The 14642-nt window shown below is 44.1% G+C and overlaps 1 protein-coding gene across 1 annotated transcript in view; it reads right to left on the bottom strand.

Moving 5' to 3' along the window:
- UBAC2 (UBA domain containing 2) overlaps positions 1–14642 on the bottom strand; it is a 348299-nt gene that overhangs the window by 289066 nt on the left and 44591 nt on the right. The window contains exon 4 of the mRNA XM_077482972.1: positions 536–663. Within this exon, the coding sequence (XP_077339098.1) occupies positions 536–663 (128 nt within the window). The remainder of the gene's footprint in view (positions 1–535; positions 664–14642) is intronic.

The raw sequence follows: 14642 nt of genomic DNA on the forward strand, positions 1-14642 counted from the left end.
CTAAGGGTTGGTAAGTTGCAATATATTAAATTTTGGCTGATTGTAAAGGCTTGTTTTTTTTTTTTATAACAAACATGTTATACTTACCACCTCTGTGCAATTGGTTTTGTACAGAGCAGCCCCGATCCTCCTCTTCTTGGGTCCCTCTTCGCTGCTCCTAGCCCCTCCCTCCTTTGAGTGCACCTCAGGCAGCAGCTTGCTACAGAGGGTACCCAAGCTGAGTTAGAGCTCCGTGTATCCAATCAGACACGAAGCCCCGACCTGGCTCTGCCCCCTCTCTCCCCTGATTGGCTGACACACTTTGATTGACAGCAACGGGAACCAATTGATTGCATTATAATAAAAAAACCTTCTGCCTTTACAACACCTTTAGGAATATTTATTTCAGCTGTTAAACATGGCTTAAAGAAAAAAAAAATAGTCAAACTAAATACACATTAATTCTCACGGTAAAAACTATTAGGTTAGAATTACAGCATAAGGCCTTAGAAACAACGAGGAACACATGTCTAAGTCATGTCTAAGTCAGACTTACATGAAAACTTTCTTTTATTGCTTGCACATCATATACAAAGAGTGCTTGCTGCTGCTGAAACAGGAGGGCAATTATAACAGAGAGAGCACCAGGGATGAGTAGAAGGCCTTTAGATAGTGGAGCTTTATCTAGAGAAAAAAATAAAAATAAATGTTAAATACTACCATAAATAACACCAAAGTGCCACTGCCAACTACTTGAATCCAAGTTCCACACAGAACCCATAGATCTCAGCAATATCACAAACAAGGAAGGAATTATTTTATGACTGAGAAATCACTTTTGATTAGACACTGGCACTGCGCATGCACAAGCCAGCGCTTACAGAATCGGTAGCACTGCCCCCAGGCTGCACCATCTGTATTACACAATAAAAAAAAAAATATGTTGTCTGATGGAGCTCAGTCAGGATGTAGATGACATTCTCCAGGAGTTGAGGGAAGCTGACGTCCACCCTACCACTGGAAAAAGTGAACCTGCAGCCTCATACCCAGAACTTTGTACACAAGGTACTTTTCCCAGCACTTTTTGTTGTGTCACTTTCACCCTAGTGTATGCATACAATCCCCTGGTTTTCATGGCATGCCTGTTTACTCTGTTTCCCAGGCGGTGACTGTTTAACCTGCCGGTATTGAATGCCTGTATACGCCTTGTGAATGTTTACACATGATTCTGATTGAATTTCTTTATCCTGGACCAAGCTAATCAAGGTATTTTGAACCCTGTTCTCCATTTCTATGGCTAGGCTTTTACTGCCATTATATGGTTAAAGATCCTGGGAGTACCAACTCTATGTTTTTTTCCCTAGATTGAAAAACATCTGGCTTAAAGTGACACACACAGTGGTAGAGGCAGACTGGCTTATATGCAAGTATGGGATTTAATACTATAGTACACCCCAACTGAAGTAGTCTATATCAAGATTTACTGCTATACCTTTTATACCCAGTTTACGTGTACATCTCAACATCCGTGCCTTTGTTGTGGCTACCCCGTGGCCCTAGGTGTCCCTGGTTGTCATCTCCAATTGGAGGGGGTTGTTCTGCAATCATTATTTCTGGTATATGTGAGCGTTGAGACCATTTGTTTAAGCACCACATTATTGGTGAGTTCATGTACATAGACACACCTGTACCACCATGCCAATATTTTGTACTGTATTCTAATTTGAGTATGTTTTTCCAACTAGAATTATTGAAGCTCATGAAGAAGCAACATTTTAGGTTGTGAAACGTGTGGGCATTTTTTCAATATTGCCACACAGGAAGTATTACCAAGTGTTACCTCTAGGATAAAACCACTGCGTCCCATATTGCTTGATCACATATCTTGTGTTGTATTTGTATGTATTTTATGTAAATTATTAACATTGTTATATATATTTGTATATGCATGCCTACAAAGTAAATAAATTCCGTCATTTAGCATCTACAAAAAAAAAAAACACCAAGATAGTGGCAAAGTTACCCCACACAAGGTGGCATTTTAGGGAGGGTAGAACAAGTGATAAAGCAAGTGATTGTGTGGACAGGGGTGGACATATCCACCTCAATCCAACCACATAGAAGGCCATAGGATATAAGATAAGGTCCTGATAGCGATGAGCAATAGAAGGATAAGAAAAAAGAAGAAGAACGCATCATGGCACCAGAAGCACATGCAGAGATGGTCATAAATAACAAAATAATTCAATTTAAAAAAAATAAAAAAATACATAAAACCATGCAAGAAAATAAAAAAAAGCTTTGTGAACATGGATGTCAAACAAGCAGAAACATTTACAGCTATATCCCAATGTACAGTATATTGGCCCAAACTACTGTGTGTCATTTTAACAGATAAAGGAGACAAGAGGTATAAAAGCCCAGTGGGATAAACTCAACCTGACTTAAATATGATTGGCACAAACTAAACAGTGTGACTGGCTAAGTAGTACACCAAATTTCAAGTAAATAGAACTCCAAAGACCAATAAAAAAAAAAAAATAAGAGAAAATAAAAAATGGAAAGAGCCGAAAGATTATTATTATTTTTTTTTTTAAATCAATCTATTTATTGTACAAAATTAAAATTCACTCTATTGTGCAATATATAGATCCAACCAAACATGCATGAAGAAACTTCCTGCATATAACCTGCCAACACCCAAAACATAGTAACAGCTGGAGGGCCAATGTTTGCCCACCCCTGCTATAAGATATGCTTCAGATGAGTGGCAAGGGGTTAGCACTTTCATTGTAGAGTGCTGTGGTCCCTGCTATGAGTTGCCTGTATAGCATTGGTGCTTAACCTGTAGTTCTGCAACTGCTGGAGGGCCACAAGTTCCATCATGCCTCTGCCTTTGGGAGTCATACTTGTGACTATCAGCCTTGCAATGCCTTCTGCAACAGCTGTAGGGCCACCGGTTGAACACCCTTGCTTGTACAGGGTCCAAGCCAAAAAGCCATCTGAATTTACAATGATTCCCACATCCAGGAATAGGATTCTTGTGCAGCTTGAACATGTAGTAAATTTCAGTTGGAATAGGATATTACTCAGAGCACTCATATAACCCTTGAGATGTCCTCATCCAAATGGCAAGGATGTCATCTATGTACACGGGCCACATTAGAAAGTAAGAAAACGTTAAAAACCAACGCTTGTGGTGAAATAACCATGTAAACATAAATACAAACCAATCAGTGCAGAGCATTTACGGTCATCAAAACCCTATAGGCATTAAACAGATATAATAAACTAATACAGAATACTGAAATTGTGACTACAATCATTAATAACACATAATGATCAACAATGACCAATAAAAACAGTGACATAGTGAGTAAAAATAAAAACGAAAAAGTGTCCTTAACCGCTTCAGCCCCAGAAGATTTTACTCCCTTCCTGAACAGAGCACTTTTTGCGATTCGGCACTGCGTCACTTTAACTGACAATTGCACGGTCGTGTAAAGTTGCACCCGCACAAAATTTACGTCCTTTTTTTTTCCCACAAATAAAGCTGTGTCCTGGTAGTATTTGATCACCTCCGCAGTTTTTATTTTTTGTGCTATAAACAAAAAAGAGCGACAATTGTAAAAAATATAGTTTTTTTTGGGTTTTTTTCTTTTGCTATAATAAATATCCCCCAAAAATATATAAAAATAAATATTTTTTTCCTTCAGTTTAGGCTGATATGTATTCTACATATTTTTGGTAAAAAGAAAAAAAAAAAAAGTTGCAAAAAGTGTAAATTGATTGGTTGCTACAAAAGTTATAGCATCTACAAAATAGGGGATAGTTTTATGGCATTTTTATTATTATTATTTTTTTTTTTACTAGTAAAAGCTGCGATCTGCGATTTTTATCAGGACTGCGACATAATGGCGAACACGTTGGACAATTTTGACACATTTTTGGAACCACTGGCATTTATACAGCGATCAGTGCTATAAAAATGCTTTGATTACTGTAAAAATGTCACTGGTAGGGAAGGCGTTAAAAATAGGGGGCGATCAAGTGATTGTGTTCCCTAGTGTGTGTTCTAACTGAAGGGTGGCGGGGACTGTAGTGGAGATGACAGATCGCTGTTCATACTCTGTATGTATTAGAACCATTAAAATACAACTTCTTTGGTAATTAACAGAGACTTCCAATTTATCTAACTTAGGAAAATTAAGTCAGGGTAAGCAGTAGGATGCATAAAATAAAAAAAATACTCCACATAGCACAACACTGCAAAGCCTTAGTTTTAATAAAAAAGGGTTGCACTTAAGTCACATCAAACAAAAACATGTCTCAGGAACACAGAAAAGAGGTCTTCCTCCAGTAACAAAGATGGCCGACGGCCGGTTGTACATGCATGGTAGCATTTCTGTTCAAATCGTTCTAATACACTTCTGGGCTTTATATGAAGAGATTGTCCTCTTTCATGATGCCAGCGTTTCCAATTTAATGAGTGTTTACTGACCACATTAAAAAAATGGGACGGGTACACAGAGAACAGAGTCCCCACCCCCCTTCAGCACAGATTACAAACAAACATGTCCCCAACGGTTGACGACGTCAAAAGAGGCCAGGACAACCCAGTGATGATACCGGGTGGCCCCAGGGGCGGATCCAGAGTCTAATCTCGGGAGGGGCACTGCTATAAAATATGTTTTTTGGGGGGCAATTTATATGGGAAATGGCTGGTATTGGCGCTTCAATCATTACGGCACCATGGTTGTTATGGTGTCAGGATGATTGAAGCGCATTATTTCTATTAATACATTGTAATATAAAATTAAATGGTTCAACTCACCATAATGCAGAATCAGTGGGAGCCCTGAGGATGTCACTTGCCATGTCGCCTGCCACCAAATGTGGATTGTCACTTGTCACCAAATGCGGATTGTTACTTGCCATGTCACCTGCCACACATTGCGGATTGTCACTTGCCACGTCGCCTGCCACCAGATGCGGATTGCCACGTAGCCTGCCACACATTGCGGATTGCCACTTGCCACGTCACCTGCCACACATTGCGGATTGTCACTTGCCAAGTTGCCTGACCCACATTGCGGATTGCCACTTGCCACGTCACCTGCCACACATTGGGGATTGTCACTTGCCACGTCACCTGCCACACATTGCGGATTGTGACTTGCCACGTCACCTGCCACACATTGCGGATTGTCACTTGCCACGTCGCCTGCCACCAGATGCGGATTGCCACGTAGCCTGCCACACATTGCGGATTGCCACTTGCCACGTCACCTGCCACACATTGCGGATTGTCACTTGCCAAGTTGCCTGACCCACATTGCGGATTGCCACTTGCCACGTCACCTGCCACACATTGGGGATTGTCACTTGCCACGTCACCTGCCACACATTGCGGATTGTCACTTGCCACGTTGCCTGCCACACATTGCGGATTGTCACTTGCCACGTTGCCTGCCACACATTGCGGATTGCCACTTGCCACGTCACCTGCCACACATTGCGGATTGTCACTTGCCACGTTGCCTGCCACACATTGCGGATTGCCACTTGCCACGTCACCTGCCACACATTGCGGATTGTCACTTGCCACGTTGCCTGCAACATATTGCGGATTGCCACGTAGCCTGCCACACATTGCGGATTGTCACTTGCCACGTCAACTGCCACACATTACGGATTGTCACTTGCCACGTCACCTGCCACACATTGCGGATTGCCACTTGCCACGTAGTCTGCCACACATTGCGGATTGCCACTTGCCACGTAGCCTGCCACACATTGCGGATTGTCACCTACTGGTGGTCTTTTGTTGGGTCCCAGAGTGAACATAGGCAGCAGAGAGATGATGCAATCTCTCTGCTGCACACAGCTTCCTACACAGTGAGGGCGGAACTGGAGGGATGCAGGGCAGTGAGAGATGATGTCATCTCCCTGCTCCCCTGCCTGCTGGCTTCCTGATTGGCCAGCAGCCCTCCTAAGCCGCCCAGCTGCCCCCCCCTCACCCGTCCACTCAGCGCGGGTAAAAAATTGCAATGGACGTATATTGATTGGTTTGTGCAAAAGTTATAGCGCTTACAAAATAGGTTATGGATTTATGGCATTTTTATTATTATTTTTTACTAGTAATGGTGGTGATCTGCGATTTTTATCAGGACTGCGACATTGTGGCAGACAGATCAGTCACTTTTTTGGGACCACTAACATTTATACAGCGATCAGTACTATAAATAGCCACTGATCGCTGTATAAATGTCACTGACAGGGAAGGAGTTAATACTATGGGGCGATCAAGGGGTAAAAGTGTTCCCTCACTGTGTGTTCTAACTGTGGGGGGATGGGACTGATTGGGGGAGGAGACCGATCAGTGTTCCTATATATTAGGAACACACGATCTGTCTCCTCTCCCCCGACAAGGATGAGGATTTGTGTGTTTACACACACACACACACACACACACACACACACACACACACACACACACACACACACACAGATCCACATTCCTGCTCTGTCAGGAGCGATCATGGGTGCCCGGCGGACATCGCGGCTGCCAGGCATGAGCATCGGCTCCTCAGTGATGTGGCAGGTGTGTGCATGCACCTCCTATACAGGTGGAAAGCGGAGGATATCATATGACGCCCACCCGGTATGGGAGATCCCATCTGTGGATGTCATTTGACAATACGCCGGGGATGAAGTGGTTAAGAGCTGTCAGATGATGGTGGAAGCCTTCGTATGGACTAGAGGGGTTGTTTTTTTCCGGATCGGCGGGAGGCAGCGGCCATCATGATTGAAGATGGATCTACACCAGAGGACATTTTTTTTTTATAAAGAACTTGTCAAAAACCTGTGTTGTGTTTTTCTTTATTTGTTAGGTGAACGAGTAGGGGTACTATGTACGTCTACACATTCACATGGGGGGGAGGGGGACAAGATCTGGAGGCTCCCTTGTTAAAGGGGTCTTCCAAATTCCGATAAACCCACTCCAGCAGACTTTCACAACCACTGGTCAAGATTGTGAGGAAGAGGCCCTTGGTCCACCTTGACAAGGTGCTTCGGAGGGGGAAATTTGGAAAAATTTTCCCTATTTTGTTTATTGTGTCAGCATCAGAAAGAACAGGAAAAAAAAATGAGGATATCATTAGGGATAAAGGATTATAGATATCCTTGTAAAATTGGGGGAGGATTGAAAACCCTGTAAGGATTTTTTTTTTTTACCATAGCCCCATTGTGGAGATTTCCTCTCACTTCCTGCCTAGATGATTGGTGTTAGAAAAAAATGGAAATTAGGGAAACAGGCAGGATTTAAACTTGACGGGTTACAACCTTTTAACCTTTCTACACAGAAGGATTTGTCTCAGCTATTAAAATAGATAATGAGACAATGTCACATTGTCCATGCATGGAAAAAGATCCCCCAGACCCCCTCATACGTTACCAGTGCTCTTCTGCCACTCCTTTTGTTGCCTCTAATTCTACCCAGCACTCCTGGGTATTGGGGAGCATGTGACCTCCTTCCCTGTGACAGTGCATAGACCTAAGCAACAAACAATAAAGTCAAAGCACTGTCACGTGACCAAGGCATCATCAATGCTCCACCTGGTCACCTAACCAGCTGATTTTAGTGCCAACTGCAAAGGAGGAAGAATTGGTGAGGGAGTGCAGGTAAGGGAACTATAAGAGTGGGGGCAGATTTAAGAGAGACACTGTCCGTTTTCTATGCATACACAAGGTGGCAGCATCTCTAACTGGTTATACGCTTTTAGTAAACTCTAATACTTGTGAATATTCAGCTTATGGGTTTACTAATGGGTAAAAGAAGAAAAAAAGTTATTACATTTGCTCATTTTTTGTCAAATGTTTGTTTGCCAAAATAAAACACACAACAGTATGTGCTTATTTTTATTAAAAAAGGTGTCAACATATTTTACAAATGTGTGCAACATGAGCCAACAAACCTATTTTAGAATGTGGTTCTTCTAGTTTCTAGTTTGCTCTAAGCCTTTTTTGGTAGTTTTCTTCAACCTTAGTTCGCTGTGGTTGTGATGACTGCAATTTACATACACAGGAATAAGCTGCCTGAAATGTTTAATAAACAAGTTAATTCTTTCGAACTTGTTTCAGTTGTGTTGAGTGTCTTGCTGAAGTTGTTTTTTATTCAGTTAAATTTCAGTTCTAATTCGGTTTATTTTGTGGGTTTTTAATAGGGTCATATTTATTCTACAAACCAGGGTGCTTCAATACGCTCTCCCCTATTGCCTTCTGTAGCTCATCACAGGTTGATGAGGCCAATACAAGCTTTAGCCCTGGTTCACACCAGTGCGGCTTTGAAATCATGCTACTTCAGCACAATTTCAAAGCCGTACAATAGTGCAATTTGCATGGCAGAGTTCATTGCGGCTTGTGACTTCATATAACAGACATCTATGCAAGTCACAATGCAATTTTTACAAAAGTAGTACAGGAAACTTTCACATAAATAGTTGCGATATGAATGGCTCCATTGCAGGTAATAGGATGAGACTTGTTATGCGATTTGGAACGGTCACATCGCATGACAAGTTGCACCAGTGTGCACAGGGGCTTAAGGTTAGTGAGCAATGTCTCACTGCACAGTGGTTGAAGAACCTTATCGAAGGGACAGGGAAATTAAGCAGTTGTATACATTTTTTTAGTCCCAAGAATGTCCTAGATATATGAGAACTGGCTTTCCAGTTGGAAACATTAAACTGCTTTATACCCTGTTATACAGCATAGTTGATTCGCTTAGCCTTTTTTCCACATCCTAAAAACACAGGAACTGGGGTGAAGGAAAAAAAAACAAAAAAAAAAACAAACAACAAACAGGATTTTTATAACAGCTTACCTGTAAAATCTTCTTTGAAGAAGTACATCACAGGACACGGAGCCATAGTAGTTACTATGTGGGTTATAAGGCCACCCTCAGGTGATGGACACTGGCATGCCCTAAGACAAAAAGTGCACTCCTTATATAACTCCTCCCACTACTGGGATACTGGGAGTATCGCAGTTTTGTAGAAAAGCAATACACGTGTATACCAAAGAAGGGAGGGACCTCTGTGTCCCATGATGTACTTCAAAGAAAAGTATTTTATAGGTAAGCCGTTATAAAAATCCTGTTTTCTTATCATACATCATGGGTCACAGAGCCATAGTAGTTACTATGTGGGATGCCTCATAACAATGGTTACTGAAGGGAGGGAGACACAACAAAAAGTAGGGCACTGAGAGACAAGAGGAGTCATACTGTAACCTGCAGTACACTGTGCCCAAAGGCAATATCCTCATGACCTTTACATCAATTTAGTAGAATCTGGTAAAAGTATGGACTGAAGACCAAATTGCCGACTTGCAGATGGAGGCCTGGTGATGTACTGCCCAAAAAGCACTAACAGCCCTGGTGAAGGGAGCTTTAACATGAAAAGGAGGAATTTTCCCCTTTCCCACCAGGGCATTTTGCAGGCGCTATAGCATTAGAAATAGCACCTGCACTCCGCCCTAAAAAAGCTACACCATTGTTTGTGGCTTTCACACTACACCAGTGCGCTGGCAGGACGTCAGGGAAAAGTCCTGCCAGCAGTATCTTTGGAGTGGTGAAGGAGCGGTGTGTTTACTGCTCCTCCACCGCTGCTCCCCATTGAAATCAATGGGGCAGCGCTGTAATAGCGCCGGCAAAACGCAGCTATTGCGGCATATTACCGGCAGTTTTAACCCTTTCTCGGCCGCTAGCAGGGGGTAAAAGCGCCCCGCTAGCGGCCGAAATGCGCCGCAAATCCAGCGGTAAAACACCGCTAAAAATAGCGGCGTTTTACCGCCCACGCTATGGGTGGTGTGGTGTGAAAGGGGTCTAAACCATAAGCCTGAACAATCACTTGACGAATCCATTTGGAAATAGTAGATTTTGATGCTGCCTGTTCTCTTTTAGGACCGTCTGGCAATACAAACAAAACATCTGTTTTGCGAAACTGAGCGGTCACCTTTAAATAGACCTTGACCGCTCTCACTACATCAAGAGAATGTAGTGACCACTCTTCCACAGACCGAGGTTCCGGAAAAAAAGAAGGCAGAACAATATCCTGGTTTAAATGAAAACCTGTCACTACCTTTGATAGGAATTTAGGATGAGGCCGCAATACCACCTTATCCTTATGAATAATCAAATATGGCTCTTTACAAGAAAGAGTCCCCAATTCCGATACTCTAGCAGAGGATATGGCAACCCAAAAAATTATTTTCCTTGTCAAGAGGACCAAGGGAATATCCCGTATAGCAGCCGTCATTAAATGGCGGCCTGAGTCCGGACCGAACGGAGCTTCTGCCCGGACCGCCATGCCGCCAGCATACTACTAAATTGAAGCAATCACTGGTTTGCTGGGACCGCGGGTTTCCCCAGCAACCAGTGACGCTGTGCGCATGCGCCCGCCCCCTGCTCCTGGCCGCGTCTCTCGAAGCTGAAGAGAGACACGCTCACGGGCAGTAGGGGTGTGACGTCACATGCGCGCCCCGCCCCCCTGCTGCCCGCGGTTCCCTATTCCCGGGTCCTGGCTCTCCTTGCCAGGCAGTTTCAGTTGTGCCCTCGCTCCTGTAGTAAAGGTATGTGGGCACATTATGGATAATTCATTCGTTTTTATTGTGCACACTGTTGGGCATATTTTAAGGGGCACACTGATAGGTATATTATTAATATGCACAATGCTGGGCTTTTTTTGTAAGGAGCACATGGGTAAATTTTTTATGTGCACATTGATGGGCATGTTTTGTTAAGGTGCCCCTTAACAAAATATGCCCATCAGTGTGCACAATAAAAATATACCTACCAGCGTGCCCCTTAACATAAAATAAGGGTCACGCTGATGGGCACCTTTTATGTTAAGGGGTACTCCGATGGACAAATTTTATTTTGCGGGGCACGCTGATGGGTATATTTTTAATGTGCACATCAATGGGCATATTTTGTTAAGGGGCACCTTAACAAAACATGCCCAGTGTGCACATAAAAAATATACCCATGTGCTCCTTACAAAAAAAAGCCCAGCATTGTGCATATTAATAATATACCTATCAGCATGCCCCTTAAAATAAAATTTATCCATCAGAGAGCCTCCTAACATAATAGGCGGCCATCAGTGTGACCCTTATTTCATGTTAAGGGGCACGCTAATGGGCATATTTTATTTTAAGAGCAACACTGATGGGTACATTTTATATTAAAAGGGGCACTCTGATGGGCAAAGTTAAGGGGCGCGTTTTTGTTGTGTCCATCAGAGTGCCCCTTAATATAAAATGTGCCCATCACCATGACCCTTATTTTATGTTAAGGGGCACTGTGATGGGGACACCTGATGTAAAGGGGCACTGTGATGGGGACACCTGATGTAAAGGGGCACTGTGATGGGGACACCTGATGTAAAGGGGCACTGTGATGGGGACACCTGATGTAAAGGGGCACTGTGATGGGGACACCTGATGTAAAGGGGCACTGTGATGGGGACACCTGATGTAAAGGGGCACTGTGATGGGGACACCTGATGTAAAGGGGCACTGTGATGGGGACACCTGATGTAAAGGGGCACTGTGATGGGGACACCTGATGTAAAGGGGCACTGTGATGGGGACACCTGATGTAAAGGGGCACTGTGATGGGGACACCTGATGTAAAGGGGCACTGTGATGGGGACACCTGATGTAAAGGGGCACTGTGATGGGGACACCTGATGTAAAGGGGCACTGTGATGGGGACACCTGATGTAAAGGGGCACTGTGATGGTAAGGAAATTTTACATTTCTCATGTTTTTGATAGATATACAGTTACTACAATATTTTCTGAGTCATAGCACAGACTTGAGATTCGGACCTCGGCCCAAAGAAAATTTTGGCGATCGGACCTCCTTGAATTTTAATTCATTACCCCTGCCGTATAGGTTCAAAGGGCTGTTTTTGTAATGCTGACAGGAGTAAATTCAAGTCCCATGGGTTCAGGGGTGTCCTGACTGGAGGATTAATCCACGTTACCCCCTGAATAAAGTTACGAACCAGAGAGTGAGAAGCAAGTGGTCAGTGAAAAGGCCGCTATCTGGTCTTTGATAGTACTCAGGGTCAGCTTCATCACTCATCCCATCTGTAGGAATTCAAGGATCCTACCTATGACATATTTCCTGGGGTGCCCACCCCTGGATTCACACCAGGAGACATATGCCTTCCAGACTCTATAGTATATGACCCTGGAGGCCGGTTTCCTAGCATTAACCAAGGTAGAAACGACTGAAGCTGACAGCCCACAATCTTTTAGAATGTGGGACTCAATAGCCAAACCGTTAAAGTTAGCGTTTGTAAGGTAGGATAGAATACCGGTGTCTTGTCATATAACGTCCTCCATCCGATAGTGTCCGCTGCATACTGCGCATGCGCAGTACACAGCAACACAGATTCCGAAAATTGCCGAGGATGAACGGCGCCTGCGCCGTGAGTCCAGGTTCTAGCCCCACTATCCAAGTGGACATAGAGTAGGAATAAAAAAAAGAGCCGAGCGCAGCGAGGCTGAGCCCGAAGCGTGGCGAGCGAAGCTAGGGGCCCTCTAATATTCACAACCCTATGTCCGCTTGGATGGTGGGGCCACCACCTCCACTCACGGCGCAGGCGCCATTCCACTTCGGAGATTTTCCGAAGCTTCGTCTGCTCGCAGTACGGCCCGGACACTATTTGATGCCCGGACACTATACGGCAGAACACCGGACCTTGCGAGAGAAGGTCTAGCCATAGTGGTAGGTTCTAACGGTCCCCTACCGCCATCTTTATAATCTCGGCAAACCAACATCTCCTGGGCCACACAGGGGTCACAAGAACCACCTCCTTTCCTTCCTGTTTGATCCTGCAAAGAATAACGCGGAAGCAGAACAGGAGGGAACGCATCGATCAGTGAAAACTGATCCCCTAGAAAAACCCAGGGTCTGTTCCGTATGCCAGCGCATCCCTTCTCCTCAACACAAAGTTGTCGACCTTGTTGTTGAATCTGGACGCAAACAGATCCTCATCCGGAACACCCCATCTTTGACATAGACAGAAAGATGTCGGGGCGAAGGGACCATTCTCCCGGAAGCAATTGTTGGTGACTCAATTAGTCCGCCTGCCAATTTTCTATCCCTGGAATAAAATCGCCAATAGGCAAGGAATGTTGTTTTCTGCCCAAAATAGAACATGATTCATCTCTGTTTGGGCTGCATGACTTCTCGTTCCCCCTTGGCAATTGATGTAGTCTACAGCCTTGGCATTGTCAGATTGGATCCTGACAGGACAATTCCATAGTCTGAGCATCCAGGCCTCTAGGGCCAGACGTACTGCCCGAATCTCTAGAATATTGATGGGCAAGGTCCTCTCTGATTTGGACCACTTCCCTTGGACAGATGCTTCTTCCAAGACTGCTCCCCAGACCAGAAGGCTGGCATCCGTCGTTACCACTTTCCAGGATACTGGTAGAAAGGATTTCCCTTGTTGAAGATTCCTGGATATCAACCACCAATTGAGGCTCTGACGCACGTCGGATGATAAGTGCATTGGAAAGTCCAAAGTTCGGATCTTCTTGTTCCAAGTTGACAGAATACCGTTTTACAGCAGTCTTGAATGAAACTGTGCATAAGGAACGGCCTCGAAAGAAACCACCATTTTTCCTAACAACTTCATTCAAAGCCGAATAGAAATACTTTTATTTGTTTTGACAAGCTGAATCAGTTCCCTTATGGAACTGATCCTTTCCTGGGGTAAGAACATACTCGTCTGAACTGTATCTACAATCAGTCCCAAGTACTGCAATCTCCTTGGTGGTTTTAAGGAGGATTTCTCTAGGTTGAGAATCCAGCCTAGGAATTCTAGGCAACTCACTGCTGTGACTAAACTTTGGTTTAGGCAGGTTACTGACTGATCTACCAAGAATAGATCATCTAAGTAGGCAAGTATCATTATACCCTGAGCCCTTAAGCTGGCTAAAGGAGGGGCCGGGATCTTTGGAAACCCTTGAGGTGCAGTAGCAATACCGAAAGGCAGAGTTACAAACTGAAAATTAAGATTTTCTACCTCGACGCGCAGAAATTTCTGGTGGAGCCGGGAAAATTGGCACATGGAGACAAGCATCCTTGATGTCGATTGATGCCAGAAATTTTCCTCCTTGTAGGATGGAGACTACTGATCGGATTGACTCCACGTGAAAGGAACGGATATTCAAGTACTGGTTACGATTTTGAGATCTAAAATGGGTCGGACCTCCCCAGTTTGGGTACCTTCAAGAGGTTTGAATAAAACCCAGACCCTTTTGAAACAAGAGATGATCCAAAGCCAGAAAGAGAGACTACCCTTTCCCTGGGTCTCTGGGAACGTTTGATCTGAGAAAAACGAGGAGATGGGAATTCTCGGCACTCTAGTTTATAACAGAGAATTTGAGGAAGCCACCCATCTGTCTTGACATTGTTCCTGCCAGATCTTTGAAAACTGTAGAAGCCTGCCCGCCACTAGCGCGAGCGGGGACGACCCTTCGAAAGGAGGCTTTAGTATTTTGTTTTGTAGGTTTCCTGCCCCAGGTCCTCTTTTGGCCCTGGGACTGACCCTGAGATTTTCTTGAACCTGACAGTGGAGG

Source organism: Lithobates pipiens, unplaced genomic scaffold (genome assembly GCF_037356315.1).
Source record: "Lithobates pipiens isolate NorthernLeopardFrog02 unplaced genomic scaffold, aLitPip1_a1.2 Scaffold_16, whole genome shotgun sequence".
NCBI classification, from domain to species: domain Eukaryota; kingdom Metazoa; phylum Chordata; class Amphibia; order Anura; family Ranidae; genus Lithobates; species Lithobates pipiens.